The sequence below is a fragment of the Bacillus rossius genome, chromosome 16 (assembly GCF_032445375.1).
Source record: "Bacillus rossius redtenbacheri isolate Brsri chromosome 16, Brsri_v3, whole genome shotgun sequence".
Classification (NCBI taxonomy): Eukaryota; Metazoa; Arthropoda; class Insecta; order Phasmatodea; family Bacillidae; genus Bacillus; species Bacillus rossius.
Window position 1 is genome coordinate 12,049,833 of NC_086343.1, and position 18,881 is coordinate 12,068,713.

General features: G+C 39.0%; 3 protein-coding genes across 4 annotated transcripts in view; 2 read left to right on the top strand and 1 right to left on the bottom strand.

Moving 5' to 3' along the window:
• The window catches only part of LOC134539991 (cytochrome P450 4C1-like), a 38,305-nt gene extending 34,379 nt beyond the window's left edge, over positions 1-3,926 (top strand). The window contains exons 12-13 of the mRNA XM_063382402.1: positions 2,161-2,340; positions 3,699-3,926. Coding sequence (XP_063238472.1) covers positions 2,161-2,340; positions 3,699-3,871 — 353 coding nt within the window. The 3' untranslated portion in view covers positions 3,872-3,926. The remainder of the gene's footprint in view (positions 1-2,160; positions 2,341-3,698) is intronic.
• The window catches only part of LOC134539995 (protein singed wings 2), a 209,951-nt gene that overhangs the window by 29,968 nt on the left and 161,102 nt on the right, over positions 1-18,881 (bottom strand). The window lies entirely within an intron of this gene.
• The window catches only part of LOC134539993 (cytochrome P450 4C1-like), a 34,677-nt gene continuing 27,860 nt past the window's right edge, over positions 12,065-18,881 (top strand). The window contains exons 1-2 of one of the 2 annotated variants that reach the window (XM_063382404.1): positions 12,065-12,154; positions 16,096-16,273. In XM_063382404.1, the coding sequence (XP_063238474.1) occupies positions 16,099-16,273 (175 nt within the window). In that variant the 5' untranslated portion in view covers positions 12,065-12,154; positions 16,096-16,098. The remainder of the gene's footprint in view (positions 12,155-16,095; positions 16,274-18,881) is intronic. The other variant, XM_063382405.1, reaches the window with a different exon arrangement.

The window sequence follows — 18,881 nt, forward strand, 5'->3', positions numbered from 1 at the left end:
GATGTATGGATATAATCTTAGAATTTACCGGGGAAAAAAAAAACATTTATTTTTTTTCGGCGTGGCCGGGAGTAGAACCCACGATCGCTGAATCCGAAAGCTGACGTCACAGAAGTCGCGCGCCTTAGACCGCTCGGCTAACGAACATAATGAAATTGGTGGGACATTTTACAGTGATGAGGCACTCACTCTTAGTCGAAAGAGTTACAGACGGACAGACAAACAAACATACAGGTGAAGCTAATATAAAGCATGTAAAATAGAAAGACAGTTGGAAGTGTTTGACATTGTTTTAGGTAAAATTTTCCACTAAAGATATAAGTAATTCCGTTTCCGAAGCAAGAAAATTTCCGGATCGTGGCCGCTTATTTTCGTCCATATTAATGTTTGTTTACAATTTTCTCTAACCGAACCTTAAACACTGGCCAAAAGTAACAAACGAAGGTAGCACGACAGCCAATCGCGATCCAATACGTCATCGCCTGGTTGCCATATTTCCCTTAACCGTTGTTTAGTTAAACACTCGTTAAAAATACGTTGGGAAACAGTCAAATGATAATCAGTACTTTAATGTACTGTTTAAATTAATCGTTCGATTAGATAACCGAAACTTTAAACAGACTTTGTGAAACCGGCCCTTAGTGTAATAAATTAAACAGCTGGTGACTGACGTCGTCGTTTTAATGGTTAACGGACTTCACATTGGATCTTTCAAACACGCGTCACTTTCGAGCGGCAACGCGTTCTACCGCACCCATTAGAACTGCGCCCGTGAGTGCTGCGGTGACTATGGGAAGCCTAAGATGTACATGAAGTTCTGTCCCTGCCCGAACACACCCGAATATTCACCTTCGGCCAACTTGGGTTTATTTATATATATTTACATTTCTCTGCTTATTTTAATGTAGCTATACTAACCTAACTAACCGTCCATATTGTTTTAAAGTGTTTTAATGTAGCTAACTTAACCGACCACTTTTAATATTTGAATTCATTTTTCCTGCGCAAAAATGAAACAAATCCCGAGGTTGGCCGAAGGTGAATATTCTGGCGTGTTCGGGCAGGGACAGAACTTGATGGACATCTTAGGCTTCTCCGGTGACTATAGTCCGTCTCACCCTTAGATTGCAGTATAGATAAAATTGCATCCACTGTTGCCAGATTGCTACTACCCAGTTTGCAAACATTAACAATTTTATTTTCCTTACTATCGACTATCAAACCAAGTTTCAGTGTATTTTTTTTTAAATTTTACAAATTTTTAGATATTTTCAAGGCCATAAACTAGTGCATTTTGATAGTTATTACAGTTGTATAGGTTCATTGTGAAAGAAAAAAAAATCAATTCTGAACACCAATTTGTATTCTGCAGGAGAAACTATTTGTAGCGATCGGTCACTATTTATAACAAGGCATTCCATTAATTAATTTATATGGTCGATCAGAACTCAAATTTAAATATTGAAATATTAAAAAAAGGCAAAAAATGATTGAAAACAAGATGGCGTGTTTCTCATAAATTGTCTTAGAAGAGAGAATTGAAAATGATCAGATGCTTTTTTTTTCTCTCGAGAAATCTCATTCCAAATTTTACTCTCAAAATAATTTTTTTCTTGAATATATTTAAAAACATTTTTTATATATATATTATGAAGTTGTAACTAAAACTTTTGAAATCTTGGCATATATCTGACAACAGAGCAAGAACAGCGCAAATAGTATATTTTTCACTGGAAAGAGAGAGAGAGCGAGAGTAAATGCCCAATAGAATGCACGCTGAAATGCGAGGATGAGACACGCCATCGCACTGGTGCGTTATCGCGCGTCGCCTTCAACTTCACACGTATTGCGAACACACAACACTACTGGCTCGCTGCAGGAAAGATTTTGATAGAGATTAAAAACTGACGAAAACTAGCTTCTACTGCGCCAGCTTAGGTTCCCCCCTTTTCCTTCTTTGCGACAGAGAGGGGAGTGACGGAAATTCTCTGTGGCAAAGAAGGGAAGGGGGGAACCTAAGCTGCGCAGTAGAACCAAGTTTTCGTCAGTTTTTAATCTCCATAAAAACCTTTCCTACAGCGAGCTAGTAGTACCTTGATGTAACACGGCTGCACTCCACGCCGTCGCGCGAAGCGGCCTGCACACGTGTTTTCCTTCCAGACGAGTACTGCATCCCGGCCGGAGCGACCTTCACGCTGCAAATCTACTTCGCCCACCGGAACCCGGAGAGCTTCCCTGACCCGGAGCAGTTCGACCCGGACAACTTCCTGCCGGAGCGGGTCCAGGGCCGACACCCGTACGCCTACATACCCTTCAGCGCCGGGCCCAGGAACTGCATAGGTTGGTTGGAACTGCACAGGTTGGCTGGAACTGCACAGGTTGGTTAGAACTGCATAGGTTGGTCGGAACTGCATAGGATGGTTGGAACTGCATAGGTTGGTCGGAACTGCATAGGTTGGTCGGAACTGCATAGGTTGGTAGGAACTGCAAAGGTTGGTAGGAACTGCATAGGTTGGTAGGAACTCCAAAGGTTGGTAGGAACTGCATAGGTTGGTAGGAACTGCAGGCCACTCTGACGTCTGGAGGAGAGCAACAAACCAATAACTGAAATCAACTTTGACGTGTTTCATTGAACTTTCGAAGGGTGGTTGCAGTCTCTATTTCCTGGCTTCTGAGTCGAATCCACGTTCGTGAAAATGACGTGATTGACTTTTTGGGCATGCCTTGTTGCAGCCATCTTCAACGGCGAATAACCACTGAAGGGCCATTTTCCCCCCTTCCTACCTAACTAAAACCAAGTGTACTTTGCAGAAGGGATCCAGGTTAAGCCTACACGCCGTGTCACTGCTGGGTTTAGCCATGCAGGGAGAGGGTACCAGGCATCTTGTGCTTTGTGTTGGGATTGGCCAGCCATGACAGCTATCAGTAGTAGTGTAGGAGTGGACAGAAGACAGAGGATGGTCTGGATGAAGAGTTGGTCAGAGTAGAGTAGAGTAGAGTAGAGTAGAGTAGAGTAGAGTAGAGTAGAGTAGTGTCTACCGTGCGGGGACTTGGGCTCTTGGACCGAGGTACAGTCACGGATTTTTAATTTGTGACAGAAACGCAGGCGTCCCTGGTGGTGGGTGATCTCAATTTAGAAAGGAGAAGAAACAGAACAAAAGAAAACTTAAAAATTAGACGCTTGAGATATATATTATAATTTCATATAATTTCATTCGAAAATAAAAAACTTTCAAATATTTAAATTGAATATAAAGTGAGAATTTGTAGTATTTGAAATTATTTTTTATTTTGGCCAAGAACGTAGACAGCAATTGCTAGAGACCTGCGAAATTCGCGGATCCATTCGGTGATAGGCTAGAATTCAAACACATATAAGTCGTAGATAAGTTTGCTATTGGCTTACTGCTCTTCTGGACGAACCTCAACCAGTTATAAACCCTCAACCAAAGAAGAATCGAATCACAGACAAACCAGCTGAGACGACTTACAAGTCGGCAGCCAATGAACTTGCGTTATTTGCCCGAGTGTACAGGGGTATGTGCAGTCTATCCTGAAGGCCATAGAAACCGCGAATTTTGCAGGTCTCTAACAATTGCGCTTACTGTTTAAGTCAGGCTATCTCTCAGACACAAATGTTTTTGTAGACGCACTTCTATTCACGTTTGCAATTTTTTTTTCAAAAATGTCTTTTGCAGGACAGAAATTCGCTCTGCTGGAGGAGAAGATCGTGCTGTCCTCCATCCTGAGGAAGTTCAAGATCAGCTCCACGCAGAAGATAGAGGACATAAAGCTTCTGCCGGAGCTGGTTCTCAGACCAGAAGGCGGCGTCAGAGTGTCGCTAGCTCCAAGAGAGCCACTCAGAGCGTAACTGTCAAAGAAATCGCGTTCTCAAATAAAAATAATAAAAAAATTTTTCAATCGCATTCGTATGTTTCTTATTTCAGTCACACTACGGAATAATCCTCCATGAATATAAAAGCCAAAACACTAACATACCGATCACGAAATCCCCATACATAAAAAGATCAAGTAAGCCAGACACGAGATTTGGTCGATTGTTTCATTATTGCCTTAGAGTCGCACTAAGAAGTGATTTTTAAAAATTGAAAGTTTAGTGGTCTAAAGCTGTTCCTAGGCTAAAACATGTTTTACACAGGCCTAAAGTATATAGGTTTCATTTTAGGATACTAAAATCGCAGTAAGAGAAATTTAAAAAAAATGGGTTAATTCTTAAGTTGTATTTCCCCTACAAATATTCTCCAGAATTTACTGAATTTATCTCGTATGAAAAAAAAAAAACTTTTTTCTTGGCAACTGGTTCCCAAAAAAAAAAATTGTAACGTTAACAAAATTTAATTTTTTAATTATATGGAACACTAAAACAAGCCACGATGATTTGGTTTTGTTTCTCTTATTAACTATGCGTGATGCCGTAATTATTTTGAGCTGTTATTATAATTGAAGTTCATCGCTTGTCCTCGACGCGCGACGCGACGATAGCTGTCTGGAAGCGCCTGGCAAGACGACGAGGCGGAATCTTTCTCCTCCCAAGAGCCGAGAGGAGTGGCTGAGGAATCCGGCATAAGTTTGGCGGTGTAGGTTTCCAGAGGACGTGTCTTCTTTTTCCTTCTGTCCTCGGAATCGCCCATGGAGATAAAAAAAAACACCTTCCGAGTAACTCTCTTAACTCTCTTTCTCTTTCTCTCTCTCTCTCTCTCTCTATCTCTCTCTCTCTCAACTCTTTATCTCTCTCAACTCTTTAGGTAGCTGTCGTCTCAATGACTTAGGATGATGCAGGTAAATCATCGCACAATCACCAAGACGAAGCAGAAACGCAAGGGTTCAAGAGTGACTCATTGGACTTTTGTTCAAAGGTCACTTAATGGACTTTCCTACTCACGCCACACATATCAGGTATATTATCACACGACCTTTAGCAAAACTAAAATTAGTCAATATGTGACAAATTATGCGTAGCACTTTTGCCTCGATAAGATTGATGATATTGAATCACGAGACTTCTTGAAGTGTTTTTCATGTGTTACATCTTATCTCTCGGTATACTGCATTTGGTAGGAGTAGGTAATTATTGAATGCAACTGAAGTCGCGTGGAACGGAAATTCGGAACCACGGTGCTACCATCTGTGGCGGGTGGTACAAAGCCAAAGGGAAACTTTATACTATTAACTGTTTAATGAATTTTAACAAGATGGGCAGTATTTTTAATAAAAGCCTTTATCGAAAAAAAACCAGATGCAAAGCCAGAGTTTAGTATCTATTCAAGTCTTTTGTTTTGCTTTTATCGGAGCAGTTTCATTATATAGTTTACAATTTCGCTCTTGGACGGTCGACGTAGCTGATCCGGCAGCGAATTCTAGCGGCGGGTGCGGAAACTACGAGTGATCCGCTTCAAAATATGTAGTTTAAAACCAAATTGCCGTATATTCATCACCTTTGGCATTATTGGCGTGGCAACGTCTAATAAATCGATGAACGCCGGCTGCACGCACGAAAAATTGTCCCGTTATGTACATTGTCCCGTTACGCTGTGTCCCGTTACGCTCATTGTAAGCTTGCGCCGGATCTATCTCTCTTCCACTCGACTGGAACCACCATCGATTTGACTTTTTCGAGTCACATTAAACTTGAAACACTCCCATTCGTTTCCTACTTTTCCTATCATCGTCATATCCTTAACAGAATAACACGGATTGGAAGAAGTTAAATAGCAAACATGTACAAAAGTTATAGTTAAAATAATCTCTTCGTTAAAGAAATAAACATATTTGAATTAATGAGTGCAAATAAAAGTAAATTTATCAATTAAATTGTAGATTTAATTTCACTCCTTCTTTGTATCCATATAAAATAGTGATAATTCAATAAAAATGATTCAATTTTATTCATAAAAGTATGAAATCATTTCATCAATGTTTTGTTATGACGTTGTCACGTTAAACTATCGTCCGTAAACCGAATTTACAGACAAACAATTTTTTTTAAAGAATTATACGTTCAAACTCATGTCCGAGTTTCGTATCAAAAGTGTGTTTGCAACCCGAGAACACATGAATTTGCTCGTTACCGAGGTTAGATGTTGACACATCTTGGGCGAGCACTGAAAGACTAGCTCACACTATTTTTGTATGTGTATATACATTTGACTTGATATTTTAACCACGTATTGTAAAATGCGAAAGGTAATGCGAATTGCGAAGATGCGTTTAGTGCAGTATATCGTTACGGGCTTCATACATGTCCTCGATAGTAAATGAATTCAAAATGTCTGAAATAGCATTACTAACACAAAGTTATTTCTTTTACCAAAGTAGTAAACTTTCTCACATTAAACATGTTGATTCCTATAATTTAGACTTGTTATTTGTTAGTAAAAAATAAATAAATAAATAAACTAAAAATTTCACATCTGTGCAAACCGCAACCCACATGCGACCAAAATTATTTTGTGTTCGATTCGAAACCGCGGCATTACTTCATTTGATGAGCGATGAGTAGGTATCCAAAAATGGTTTGGACGCCGCTATGATTTTTTAGGTCCCGTTACCTTTAGTAAGAAGGCTTAATGACAAACGTAACCACAGAACAAGGAGGGTAACTGCACACCGTATTTTGAATAACATAACATTGATAACAAATAATGCACTGTCTGATATCATACTCGCTGTCGCCGAGACGTAATTCACTAATAAAACGTTCTAGTTGTTCTAGCGTACTGACGTGCCTGCAGCACACACAAAAATGTTTTCATGTGAATTGCCATTTACTTAAGAAAGTAACTGTTCTTAGCTCTTGTTTTGTTTAAATACATATATAATATGGTCTATTTACATTGGGAATAAATTTGATAAAAGTAACAAGCGCTGTTTTCCGTTCGATCGGTCGTTAAAATAAAATAAAAAAATTGAAATTAATCAATGTTCTATTTAAGATATCTTAACAATAATATCTAAAATGTTTACGTAAAGTTTTTTTTTTTTACTTTTATGTTTACATCTTGGGAGGACGTCATTTTAAAATATACAAAATCAAGTTTTATAAAATTCCATAAAGCATTTTTTTTATTTTGTAATTATTTATTTGATTATAATGAGAGTATCAGGTATATTCAATTCGATGTTGGTACTGAAAAGAAAAATGAATAAAAACAATACGTGGCTGTGTGCATAAAAACGGGACACTCATTGCTGGTTCTTCAACGAAGACCTTGAGCTGTCCTCGTTCTCCAGCAATTTGTACAGACATCGCATCTCGAGTTGGGCTTTCCGTGGAATCCACGCTGTAAAAAAAAAGCCCAATTTAATTTTTGCACGCAAATTGCATGGAAACTTAATGCCAACCTATTTGTTTTATGTGTAAAAATTTCGCGAAAATGGAACGGAGGTCGATGAACGGAAATATGACACAAAGATGGCGAACCCACGCGTAGCAACGTAAAACCGCATATGATCACTTCCGTAAACATTAGAGCACATACCAAACGTATTGGTGTGCCAAATGAGACTTAATGATAGCGAAACTTCCCTGGAACATGTTTGGTAAACTAAAACAGTCATTGTAAAATGTAACCCAAAGTTTTAAAATACCCTAGAAAACTGGCATTACAAGAGTCATAAACAATTTCTCCTTCCAAATTTATAATTGGCTTAATGGCATAGCGGTAGAGCGCGGTCTTGTTAATTTCAAAATACGTGATTCGAATAGGTACGGATTTTTTTTTACTCTTTTAATAACATTATAATTTTATAATATTGATTCAGCTCAATAAGGTTAAGGTTTGACTGTAGGAAGTATTTGCAGGCCGTTTTCAGTCGTGTAAGGAAAAAACAAATATACAAACATATTGTCCTACTAAGTGTAATAATGTGTGTTTTAAATTGTTTCAGGTTAATTTTTTAGTAATGTCTTCTAACGTATGCGGAAACTTTAAAGTAATAACTATTTAGTGAACTTTAACAATATGGGCAGTATTTTAATAATATACTATAACTTCTGCACGTCAAAGTAAAATGAGCTAAATTTTATAAAATGTGTAATTTATTCAGTCAGTATAAATTTAATCGTAATTATGCAAATAAATAAGGTGCTTGGATCAAATTATTTATAGTTACATCTACAATCACGACAAAATATTGTTTCCTTTTGAATGAAAAGAAAAATTACAATGCCAGTATTAAAGTTACGACATAATTTTGATGGCTGTAATGATTTTTTGTTGCTCCTTGCAATTGGAATAGTGAATGATTGAAAACAGACCATGTCAAATAACTGATAAAAGTTAACCATATAAATAACCAGTTATACAATCGGAACCATAACTGGTATTGGAAAAATAACCATTTCGCTCATTCTTAGCTGCTATCTGAGTTTAATGTTTGCAATCAACGTTTACGATCCAAGCAAGCAATGAATTGTAGCGGCGGGCGCAGAAAGTATTTGCGTGAATTGCACCCCGAAAGTTTGATATTTGAAAAGATAATATTTTATCAGTTTATTTATCACGTTCTTCATTATATTAAAGAACTCTTTATACAAAAATAATGGTTCATCGAAAAAAGCAACTATTTAGTCTTCCAAATTATGATAAATATAAGTTACAGGACAAAATTCTGCAAGTTCCATGGACTTCGTTAGAAGTGAAATTATTAAATTTTACAACAAAAAATATTTTAGCAAATAGGTTCCCAAACAACAAGTTTCTTTTTTTTTTTGTTGTAGCGAAAAAGCATAATAAAACATATTTATTTGACACATTGGTGACAGAATAAAATTATGATAAACGGAGTTGCAGCATTCACCAATGTGTGACAACAGGTTCGACGTATCACTTGGCAGCATCACAATAAAAAACTGAAGGCCAACAGTTGTGAGGGACGGTTATAAATAACAAGTGCTTTTGAAATCACGTCCTCTCGCTCTTTAACTACGAATGAGACAAAAACGTATCGTAAGTCATATTTGAGCATATCCCTGCTTGAGTGGTACATCAATCTGTCTCTGTTATTTATTTTTATAAAGCGAGTGCTTTCATAGATCAAGGAGGAAGATATGGAAGTGCGACTCTTAACAGTAGAAAATTAAAACATGTTTTCCGCGATATGTAACTATATGTTAGGCGGGAGGTTAAATTCCAAAGTATAACTTTATAATGATTATTTAACTATGTACTTGACGACTAATTGTTTATTAGAAGAGAGTTTTACTTTATAAAACACTTAACACTTTATTATAGTAATAAATTAAAATTTTCAAATTAAATTTTAAATATATAAGTAATCATATCAAAACAATTTTTTTTTTGTTTTTAATTACTCAGAGTAATGCTATCTTACTATGTTAGTATTTATAATATGATAAAGTATACCTAAATTTTGTTTGCGAGCTACGAAATTTTGTCTTTGGATTTTATGTATGGAATGTTAGTAAAATCATTCAATGGTAAAATTAACTAAAATAAGAAAAATGTTCTAAGACTTGAAAGGAGCACAATACGTTTATAAGTTTCCTTATAATTTAATGCTGTCAATAAGCAGCATTAGTTATTCAATAGGTAGTGTTTATTGGTTCTAAGAAGATTATCCAGTTCAAGAAAAATTTGTATTTTAGAAGAACTTGTAAAAGTTGTGTTATGATTTTCTGTGAAAGTTAAGTTTCTTCAAGACGCTGATGGTGGATGAGGATTTTAAGTCTATGTTTTTTCACAATGTTTTTTAGATAAATTATTTTTACATAATATTACCTTATTTGTATCAAGCAAGGATCGAACCAACGACATGAATCGATTGCATCAATTGGCAGCTAGTAGATGAGTTTATAAATCTTTTAGGTTATTTTTAACGTATTTTAATAAATAAATATTTTTACAGGAAAATACTATTTTTGCATCGAGCGAGGAGCGACCCAAGGACATAAATCAATAATAATTTTAATAAATGAATTTTTTGATGATTTTTTTTTGGCATTTTCTCCTAATTTTTAGCTAAATTACAGATTTTCAAAAAAAAAAAAATTGGATTCCAAGATTGCGGATGTGGAATCATTTAAAATGGCTGACGAGGTACCGATCATAGGCATCCAGTGACGGAAACGTCCGAACATAGCCGATTCCTCACGATTGGCAAGTAATCAAGCCATCAAGCCGTAGTCCCATAAGAAATACAGTGTGCCAGCTATCCTTATTTCCATCTATGTACTTCGTGTGCCTGGCCACCGCGGGCAGCGAGTTGTGTCGGATGTCCGTCGGATTGTCATACGTCCGGCCTTTTGTCGCTTTTGCGATGGGAAGTGAAAAACTACGTCCGTTCGCCCCCGCTTCCTCCATCGCCGATGACGTCACAGTAGCGTCCGAGTAGATCGAGGTGGCCCACCGATGAAACACTGTATGATAAACTAAATTACGGCTACAGGGCCTGCCATAGTCAAGGGTGTATTTGTGTTGGTGAAGCAGGATGATAAGTGCGATGCTCGCTGGTGCTTCTGGCGCGGTGTCGCCTCTAAGCTCAAGAGCTGTGGACTCGTTCTTGCATAGGACAAGTATGAGATTTGAGCGTCAACCAGAACATTATATGGCGGATAAATAAAGATAAAGGTGCAATGGAAGTTTCCTGAGTGCTTTCAAGTATCTCTAACTATTGCTTTATGCCTAAAAATTATTTTGAAAACACGCGTTTTTGCACTTTTCACTCTCATAAAAAAATACAGTAAACGAAATTTGGAAACGAAACTACACATCCGCCCTCAGCGTTTTTCAAACGTTTTTCGTAAACAGATAACACTTTGATATCCTGAGGAGTTTTTTTCTTCTGAAGCTCTGCACACCGTATGCCTAAAGGTGGTAGATTCCTAAATTATTTTGTTGTTAAAAAAAATTATTTATTACAATTCATAATTTACATTGCATTCACAAAATTATTATTATAAGTTGTTTATATTGTTAAAATTATAATCTCAAAACGTTTTTTAAATAGTTTTAAGAACGTTTAAGACCATTTTAGATTTAAATACTAGAATGAACTCAAAGAACGCTATAGTGTGAAAACGTCTACTCCTATAGCAAAAAGAAAAAAAAATATTATTAAAATCTCTCCATATTCCGTTTACTTAACTTACTGAATGTTAATGGAAATTGACGAATTAAATTTTATAGTAAATTTTTATATCACAATCTTTCCATAGACTCGCTATAGTAAGTTATGCTATTTTTAGGGCACAATAAAGTAAAATAAATCAGGCCATAATTTATACTTCATTTATTTCAGGTTAAACAATCATATATATATATATTATATTTAACGAAGTTATATTTATTTAAATATAAAATAATCTCAAAGAATTACGACGTAAATTTTTTTTAAATTGATTAAACATATCATGATTTATTTTTAATGGTTGCTTACGTCACTGCATAGGCTCCATCTCCGACCACGGTGTAACCGGTTATTTAGTCTCCCCCTACCTTTCCTCTCTTCGTCTTCAACCTATCATTACCCCTACCCCCTTTCCCACAAAAAAAAAAGTCCTCTACCCAAGGAGGCCATGAGTCCAACCAAGCAGTCACAAGCTTGCTTTTGCACCGTCACCGTGATTAGCGGCGAAGGCCGGGTGAGAGAAACATTAACATTCACTGAACATGAAACTGACGCCCGGATAATACGCGTTCGTTCGTGCATCTTAGTTATATGCTTTCTGTTTTACAAGTTTTGTCGCGTAACTACAATACTCGAAACAATAATTCTTTCCTTCTTTATTTATTTTCCCCCGGGAAAGATAGGTTTTCGTACGTCTAAATGATCTAACTAAAAAAAAATAAATTAAAGTTTGTGTTGTGTTGCGTCAGCGACGTTTAAACTGTTCTGAAATCGTGAGGCGTGAACGTAATCTCTTTAAAAAAAAAAAAAAAAAAAAAACGGTGTTGTTTATGTTTTGGTTACTCCCGAAGTTGCACGAGCGAGCCGCGGGCGAACTTCGGATAAGTTCGGGGACTGATCGTGGGTCTGTGAATCTTTTAGGCTTTCCCCGGGGCGAGATAAGTAGATAACTAGCGGCGCGCCGGGGCAACCCGCATTGCCGGACCGCGCGTCTTGAGACACGCGTCTCTTCTCCGCCTTCGTTCGCCCGACGACCTCCACGCAGGTACGTGCCAGACCCACCATTCTTATCGTGACAAGGACACGCCCACGTTATCTTCTTTAATTAAACTTCTTTACTGCTGATAACGAGTTAAGTATAGGCTTTGAATATATATACTGTATAGAAGTCGCCAGCCCAGGTTAAAATTTCTAATACGGTTTTGAGGTAGTTGGTTAATTCACCGCCGCAATCGCCACCATCTCTAGGGCATCGACTTGTGGTGGTCCCTAGCGGACAAGTGTCGAACTCTTCAAACACCCCTTCCCCCTCCCGTTGAACGACTTTGAGCTGCAGTGAATGATGGAAGAGGGGTGCGGGGAATGACAGCCGGCGACAGTGCTGCGCTCTAACGTGTAAATAACAACTAAGACGATACAGGGCATTACGGCAGCGCACTGCAGCGGTGAAGTTCCCAAGCTGTTCATCATACACTTCTGAAAAACGTAGAGTAAATCCTATCCACTCGCGACTTCTATACAGTATATGTATTCAAAGGTATAGGCGATGATTAGTCGGAACGTTATGAAAAGTTTAACTTTCAGTAGAAACGCGCTCGTTGTCAAAGAAAACAGGCTGGGGGGTGGAGGGGGGGGGGGGTCGATAATAATACGAGAGAGAGAGAGAGAGAGAGAGTTTAACGGTCTTTCATTCGCGTAGGGCGGAGGACGACACGCACAGAACATAGTTTCCTCAAGGGGAACAACTCTAGTGGTTTTCATCAAATTTTTTTTTTTTTTTTACATTTTTTACTCATTGCAGGGTTTTTTTCGCCGCCATGTTTGTTTCAACTGTGGAATCTTATTTGCTGCATATTTAACTGTTACGTTTTTTTATTATTTATTTTACCGCATTTGTGTGTGGTCGTTACACAATTGCACGGAAACGGAAACGGAGCACGTAGACGAAGACGGATCTCCCGGAACATATCACTATCGCGTCTGCAGCTTCCGCTTTCCACGGAAACGTAACAAGTGGCAACCAATAAGTTTTAAGATTACGAAATATTAATTTGATTATATAAAAAAAAAATATGTTTCAAGATTATAGCACGGGCAGAATTCACATCCATCTATACTATTACAAAGCCCTAGCTTGTCTCTTTGTTCGAGGTTGACGCATGAACTACTGGACCGATTTTGGTGAAACTTTTTTGTGTGTTTGAAAGGTTATGATCTGACTTAAAAACTGACGTATATTTTATCTCCTTACAATTACAGGAGCCGGAGATATATAACCATAAAACCACTTTTTTTTTTCACAACCAAGCGCAACCAATTAAGGTTTTCATTCATATTTAGGCTCTAGCATGAACTACATGTAATCGTTTGGTAAACAGTTTTATTAAAAATAATAGTTTGTGTATAGAATTTAACGTTTTTTCTTAAATTTTGTATATAATTTATAAATCGATAAAAAATTTGATTTTCCAATATCCTGAATAACTCAGATATGTAGCATTGTGAGAAAAACTAATTTTTTTATCGACTTATAAATGATATAAAAATCAGTAATACTCGACAAAAGCTTCACAAAAACGATTACTTTAAAACTGTATGCAACACGATTAGACTACATGGTGTTAGTTCATGCTACGGTTGACGTAAATACTGGCCTTAAGTTTCTAAAAAAAAAAATTGAATGAATACTTATTAAATTTATAAAGCGTTTTACAAACAACAAACGAAAGTTATATCATGAATTTGTTAAAAATAATGACTGAAAATAACAAAATTATAGGAGTTAAATAATTAAGGAGACTACCCCTTTAAGGTGACGGGACCTCCAAGGTGCTCATTCGCTGCTCATAAATATGAGTCATGCCATAGTGCTGGGATGGAACCCACGACCCTCGCCGCATGAACGTGATGCGTTAGCAATCAATGCCAACTGTAAAAAAACAGTTGGCGTGTTTATTTAAACTTTAAAACCAAGCAGACTGTTTTTGTGTCGAAATTATTAAACAAAGTATAAATTTAAAGTAGGCTATTACCTACGATTTTTTTTTTTAACTGTAGTCGAAATTACGATAGCCAGTCTTCTCCGTACGTCCGTCATAGCTTCACTTCCAGAAATATTTGACCGAACACGTGAAGAACACTCTTTAACGAGGGTCGCAGGATCTTGAGTTCTAACCGGGCCGAAGACGAAATTTTCTCCGACGTTTCGTTTGACCGTGCAGTCATCATCTCCAAGGTAGCAGTAACCTACCTAATGTTCGTGGGAACTCTACTGCAAGTTGAAATACTCTCAGCTTGGCTTCCAGCTGCGGGCCAATCCGGAAACAAAACCCGTTCTCGCGCGAGAGCGTTTTAAATGCACGAGAATTTACAAGAACCCCGGCTTGAAGATTGCGACTGCAAGATCGACCGAAACGTCGGTGAAATCTTAAGCCTTCGACGCGGCTGGCAGATCTCGGGTGCCGAACAGCCCGCCGGTAGGCTGCGTTTCTCAAAGCAAGATGACGCAACCGGTTGAAGGTGAACCACATGGTTAGATCCCGATGTAGGATATAATTTACGTTTTTTGAATACTTAATAACAACACAAGCATAATGATACTTTAAAGATTAAGCAATCAAGTTAATTCAAAGTTATTTTCGTTCATAACCTTTTTCTGACGTGAATTCGTCTTTAAAATTGCTTACATAGTAGGAGGCAATTCAAAAAACGAATGATAACACAAAATCAGGGGAAACAGTTTGGTGTTGCAGCTACATATCTATTATCTCCATCCGAAATTATCTCCATCCGCGGTGGAGGGGGAAGCTCCGCCATTTTGAGGTCATTTCGCTACGTTTCGAGATTTACATTTAGTATAACGTTTGACTTCGGAGAAGCTACGACGTTCGTTTGAGTTTCAATTGTCAGCTCCCGTCAAAATCTATCGATTGCATATATAAAACATTAGTGTAAAATAGTTACAGTGAATATATAGTGTTAAAAGAAAATATATAATGTCGGCCTATACGCGACTTCTTAGTGTTCAAAAATGATTATAACATGCATAAAAAAGCGTATTTCATATTTTGTATAGAAAATATTACCTGTTACGTACACGTATTCACACACAACACACGGCCGTGCCCATGACACAGCCACACTCCATTTATTGTTATGTTTTCTTTTTTTTTCCCTGCGAAATGAACAAAATGCAAAATCATATAGATACGCGAGGGAAACACGTCATCAGATCATCAACTCGCAGGCAACAGCAAGTGCGGTGCACAGGGAGATGAGCTTCGAGCGAGCACGTTGACAGCGATGCGGGGGCAAGCACGTGGGGTCACGCCTGAGACTGTGACTGTGTGTGTGTGTGTATGTGTCTCAGGGACGTGTGCCATGGATAGAGACCTGCAACATTCGCGGATTCATTCGGTGATAGGCTAGAATTAAAACAAATATACCTCTTAGATGATTTTGCTATTGGCTTACTGTTAGAGTCCCCGGAAATTTCGCGGATTCCTCTGGCCTCAGGATAGAATTCAAAGTTATAGGTGTGCTCGACCCATGTTTACTTTCCCATTGGTTGATTTCTTAGCGAGAACATTTTTATCCTTGTTATTTGGCACTACCTGATTCGCTTACTTCTCTCCTAGCTGGACATCGTTGGCTCACGGTCGTAGAGGGGGCGTGTCCAGATAACTGCGGTCCTTTCACGAACACAAGTGCGACAGTGCGGAGGTTTGCATTACTAGCTTGCGACTGAATGAATGCGCGAAAATTCCGTGGCTCTACTTACTGTTCATCTGGACGAATCTCAACCAGTTATATAGACCCTCAACCGAAGAAGGATCGAATCACAGAGACAAACACCAGCTGAGACGACTTGACAAGTCGGCAGCCGGTGAACTTGGCGTTATCTGCCCCGAGTGTACAGGGGGTCATGTGCAGTCTATCCTGAAGGCCATCGAAACCCGCGAATTCTGCAGGTCTGTCTCTCTCTAGCCCATGGACGTGTTCGCCGCTCTGGTCGCCGCGGCGGCGGCCCTGCTGGCCTGCGCCTACCTCGCCGCCGGTCTCGCGCGCAGGGCGAAGCTGCGCCGGCTCATAGACAAGCTGCCAGGGCCCCGCGCGCTGCCTTTGGTCGGCACCACCCACCACATCCTCGGCACGCCCAGGAACAGTTGAGTACCCACGCATGTCCCGTGTTCCCAAAGGGTTCGGCTCGCACAGCTCTGCACTACACGCCACACCCGAGACCAACTAGACCACTTGAAATTACAAGCACACCCAGTAGCGGATTCAGAGGGGGGGGGGGGGGGGGGGCTAAGGGGCTCAAGCCCCCTCCAAAAGCATCTGGGTCCACTATTGTTTTAGTGTTTGCCTTGATAAAGCCTAGCCTCAGCTGGGTCAAGCCCGTCTCAAACCAAAATCCTGGATCCGCCAATGAGCACACCGACAAGCCTCTAATGCAGTTGTTTTTTTTTCAATCTTTTTGATTTTGCGACCCCTTTACAAGTTGAAAAATTCCGGCGACCCCCTTGTGTCACAGAAAGACAAAGAAATTATTTAATTAAAAGATTACATTAATGGTATTTTCTATTTTGGTACAATTATCTATTATTCGGATCTTCACTCTGCAGGAAGCCGCGAGAGTTTTGAAAGTAAGTACGAGGTAAGTTGGTAAGGCTACGTGCGACTTGACTTGGACGCCAACTCGCGCGGGCCAAACTGCGTCGGCGACCGCCACGTTGCCACGCCGCATTGTCGTTGCGGCGACAGGAAGCGACCCGCGCGCGCCACCCGCCGCCGCCCGCGATGTTCTTTTGTTTCAACTCTCATCTCACCCAGTTAAGCGTAGTCACCGATGAGTACGGACGTCATTCTTTTGTTTTTCACTTGCTCGGCGCGTTTGTAAAATGGATAAGTTTCTCAAAAGATCGCAGCCTTCAACATCTGGTACGAGTGTCAATAGCGGTGGTGGTGAAACAAACCCCCCCCCCCAAAAAAAAATAGACATTACGATGACAGTTATTTGAAATACGGGTTCACAGTCATAAATAATAAACCTCAATGTGTAATTTGCGGCGATGTTTTATCACGTGAGAGTATGAAACCGTCAAAGCTTATGCGGCATCTCACAACCAAGCATAAAAAAGAAGCTGATAAGCCGTTGGATTTCTTTGAATGAATGTTGAAAGCTCTTAGTCAGCAGCAAAATACTATGATTCAGGTAATAAAATAGTGTTTCCTTTTTCTTTCAGCCGGCGACCCCCCGAGTAAGGCTTCACGACCCCCCTCGGGGTCGCGACCCACAGATTGAAAAACACTGCTCTAATGCACACCAACACGACACTACATCGCGCCAGTTGGCAGATCTAGCTGGTGGGGAGCTTCACTCCCCCCCCTCCCCCCCCCCCGCCGAATTAGGTACACGTAACTTTTTGTTGTAGCATTTACACAACCTACCAGCGCACACGCAGCCCCGTGCGCCAAATTCTATATCCAAAAAGACACGCAACCCCGCCGTCGATTAAAATGATTCTTCACCAGTGTTGGGGTGCACCTGAATTGCTATATGCACTTAGCGAGTTGTAGAAACTTCGGTTTCTGGCCTCGCCCACGCTTACTGCCCCGGATGGCAATATGATGGATCGGCGGCCGCGGCGGGCAGTGAGTGTCCGCGCCCGGCCATTGGCCCCCACATTCGATGACGGGCTCCGGACCCAGGATCGGAGACGGCCTCCTCCCCCCACCCCCACAATTTTACAGTCACGTGCTACATTATAATTGCATGGTTATTTCTACCCACAATCTTATCAGAATGTTATTTAACCTGAAAATACAGGGTATGATATGGTTACTATTTTATAAGTCCCAAATAAATTATATTTATAAAATTATTTTTACTTTAAAATAACCACAGCGAGTATGTATGTTTATTTCACGCACTGAGAACATCATATAACATTAAAAAATCATCAGCCTCGAAAAAAAAATGTAATATCATTCCCACCAACAAAAGAAAAGAAATTTAAATCAGAACATTGGGCAAAGTGGTTATATACCTCACCCCCCACCTGACTTCTCCAAAAAAATTCTGTGTTCACTCCTGCCACATATATTTACGTTTATGGTGCGCGTAAATTTCGTTGCATAACAAAATTTCACCCTCATCGCATCTGAAGAGTTTAAACTTCAAAATATACTAATTTACGCCTGTAGTAACTTTAAAAACCACTTTAATCTGGCAAACTCTCTCAATTTAAAACTTTTCTTTGCAAAAAAATCTCTATAGTAAAGAAGAGTGATTGTTTGTCTTCGCAAAGTGCGAAGACGGAGAGGCCTAGAACCGTTATATTTGGTACATAAATTATTTTTATGTTGAGAAATTTTTCAATATTTGATTTTACTTTTTATAGTTTAAAATTGTTGAGATTTTAACCAATCAATATTGATTTTCTCCCGTCACTATTACGTGCGAATCTTTAATTACAGAAACAATTATCAGACCCTTTGCTGGTCCATCGTCGCCATGTTTGAACCAATCGTAAAAATCATCTGCAGAACTTTTTTAACTATATATTCCTTTCCCTACAGCAGTCGTGTGTGGCCTTTAACCTTGTTTTATTCCGAACCTCAATCGAAACTACTATCTACATTTTAATACTTTCTCTGTGGTTTTTTTTGTGTAAAATTTTTATGCGTGATTCTTGCCTTAACAAAGGCAAATGTGCAGTACAAATAGCAAAATTTTCCTTAAAACACATATTATTTAATCCCAGATGATG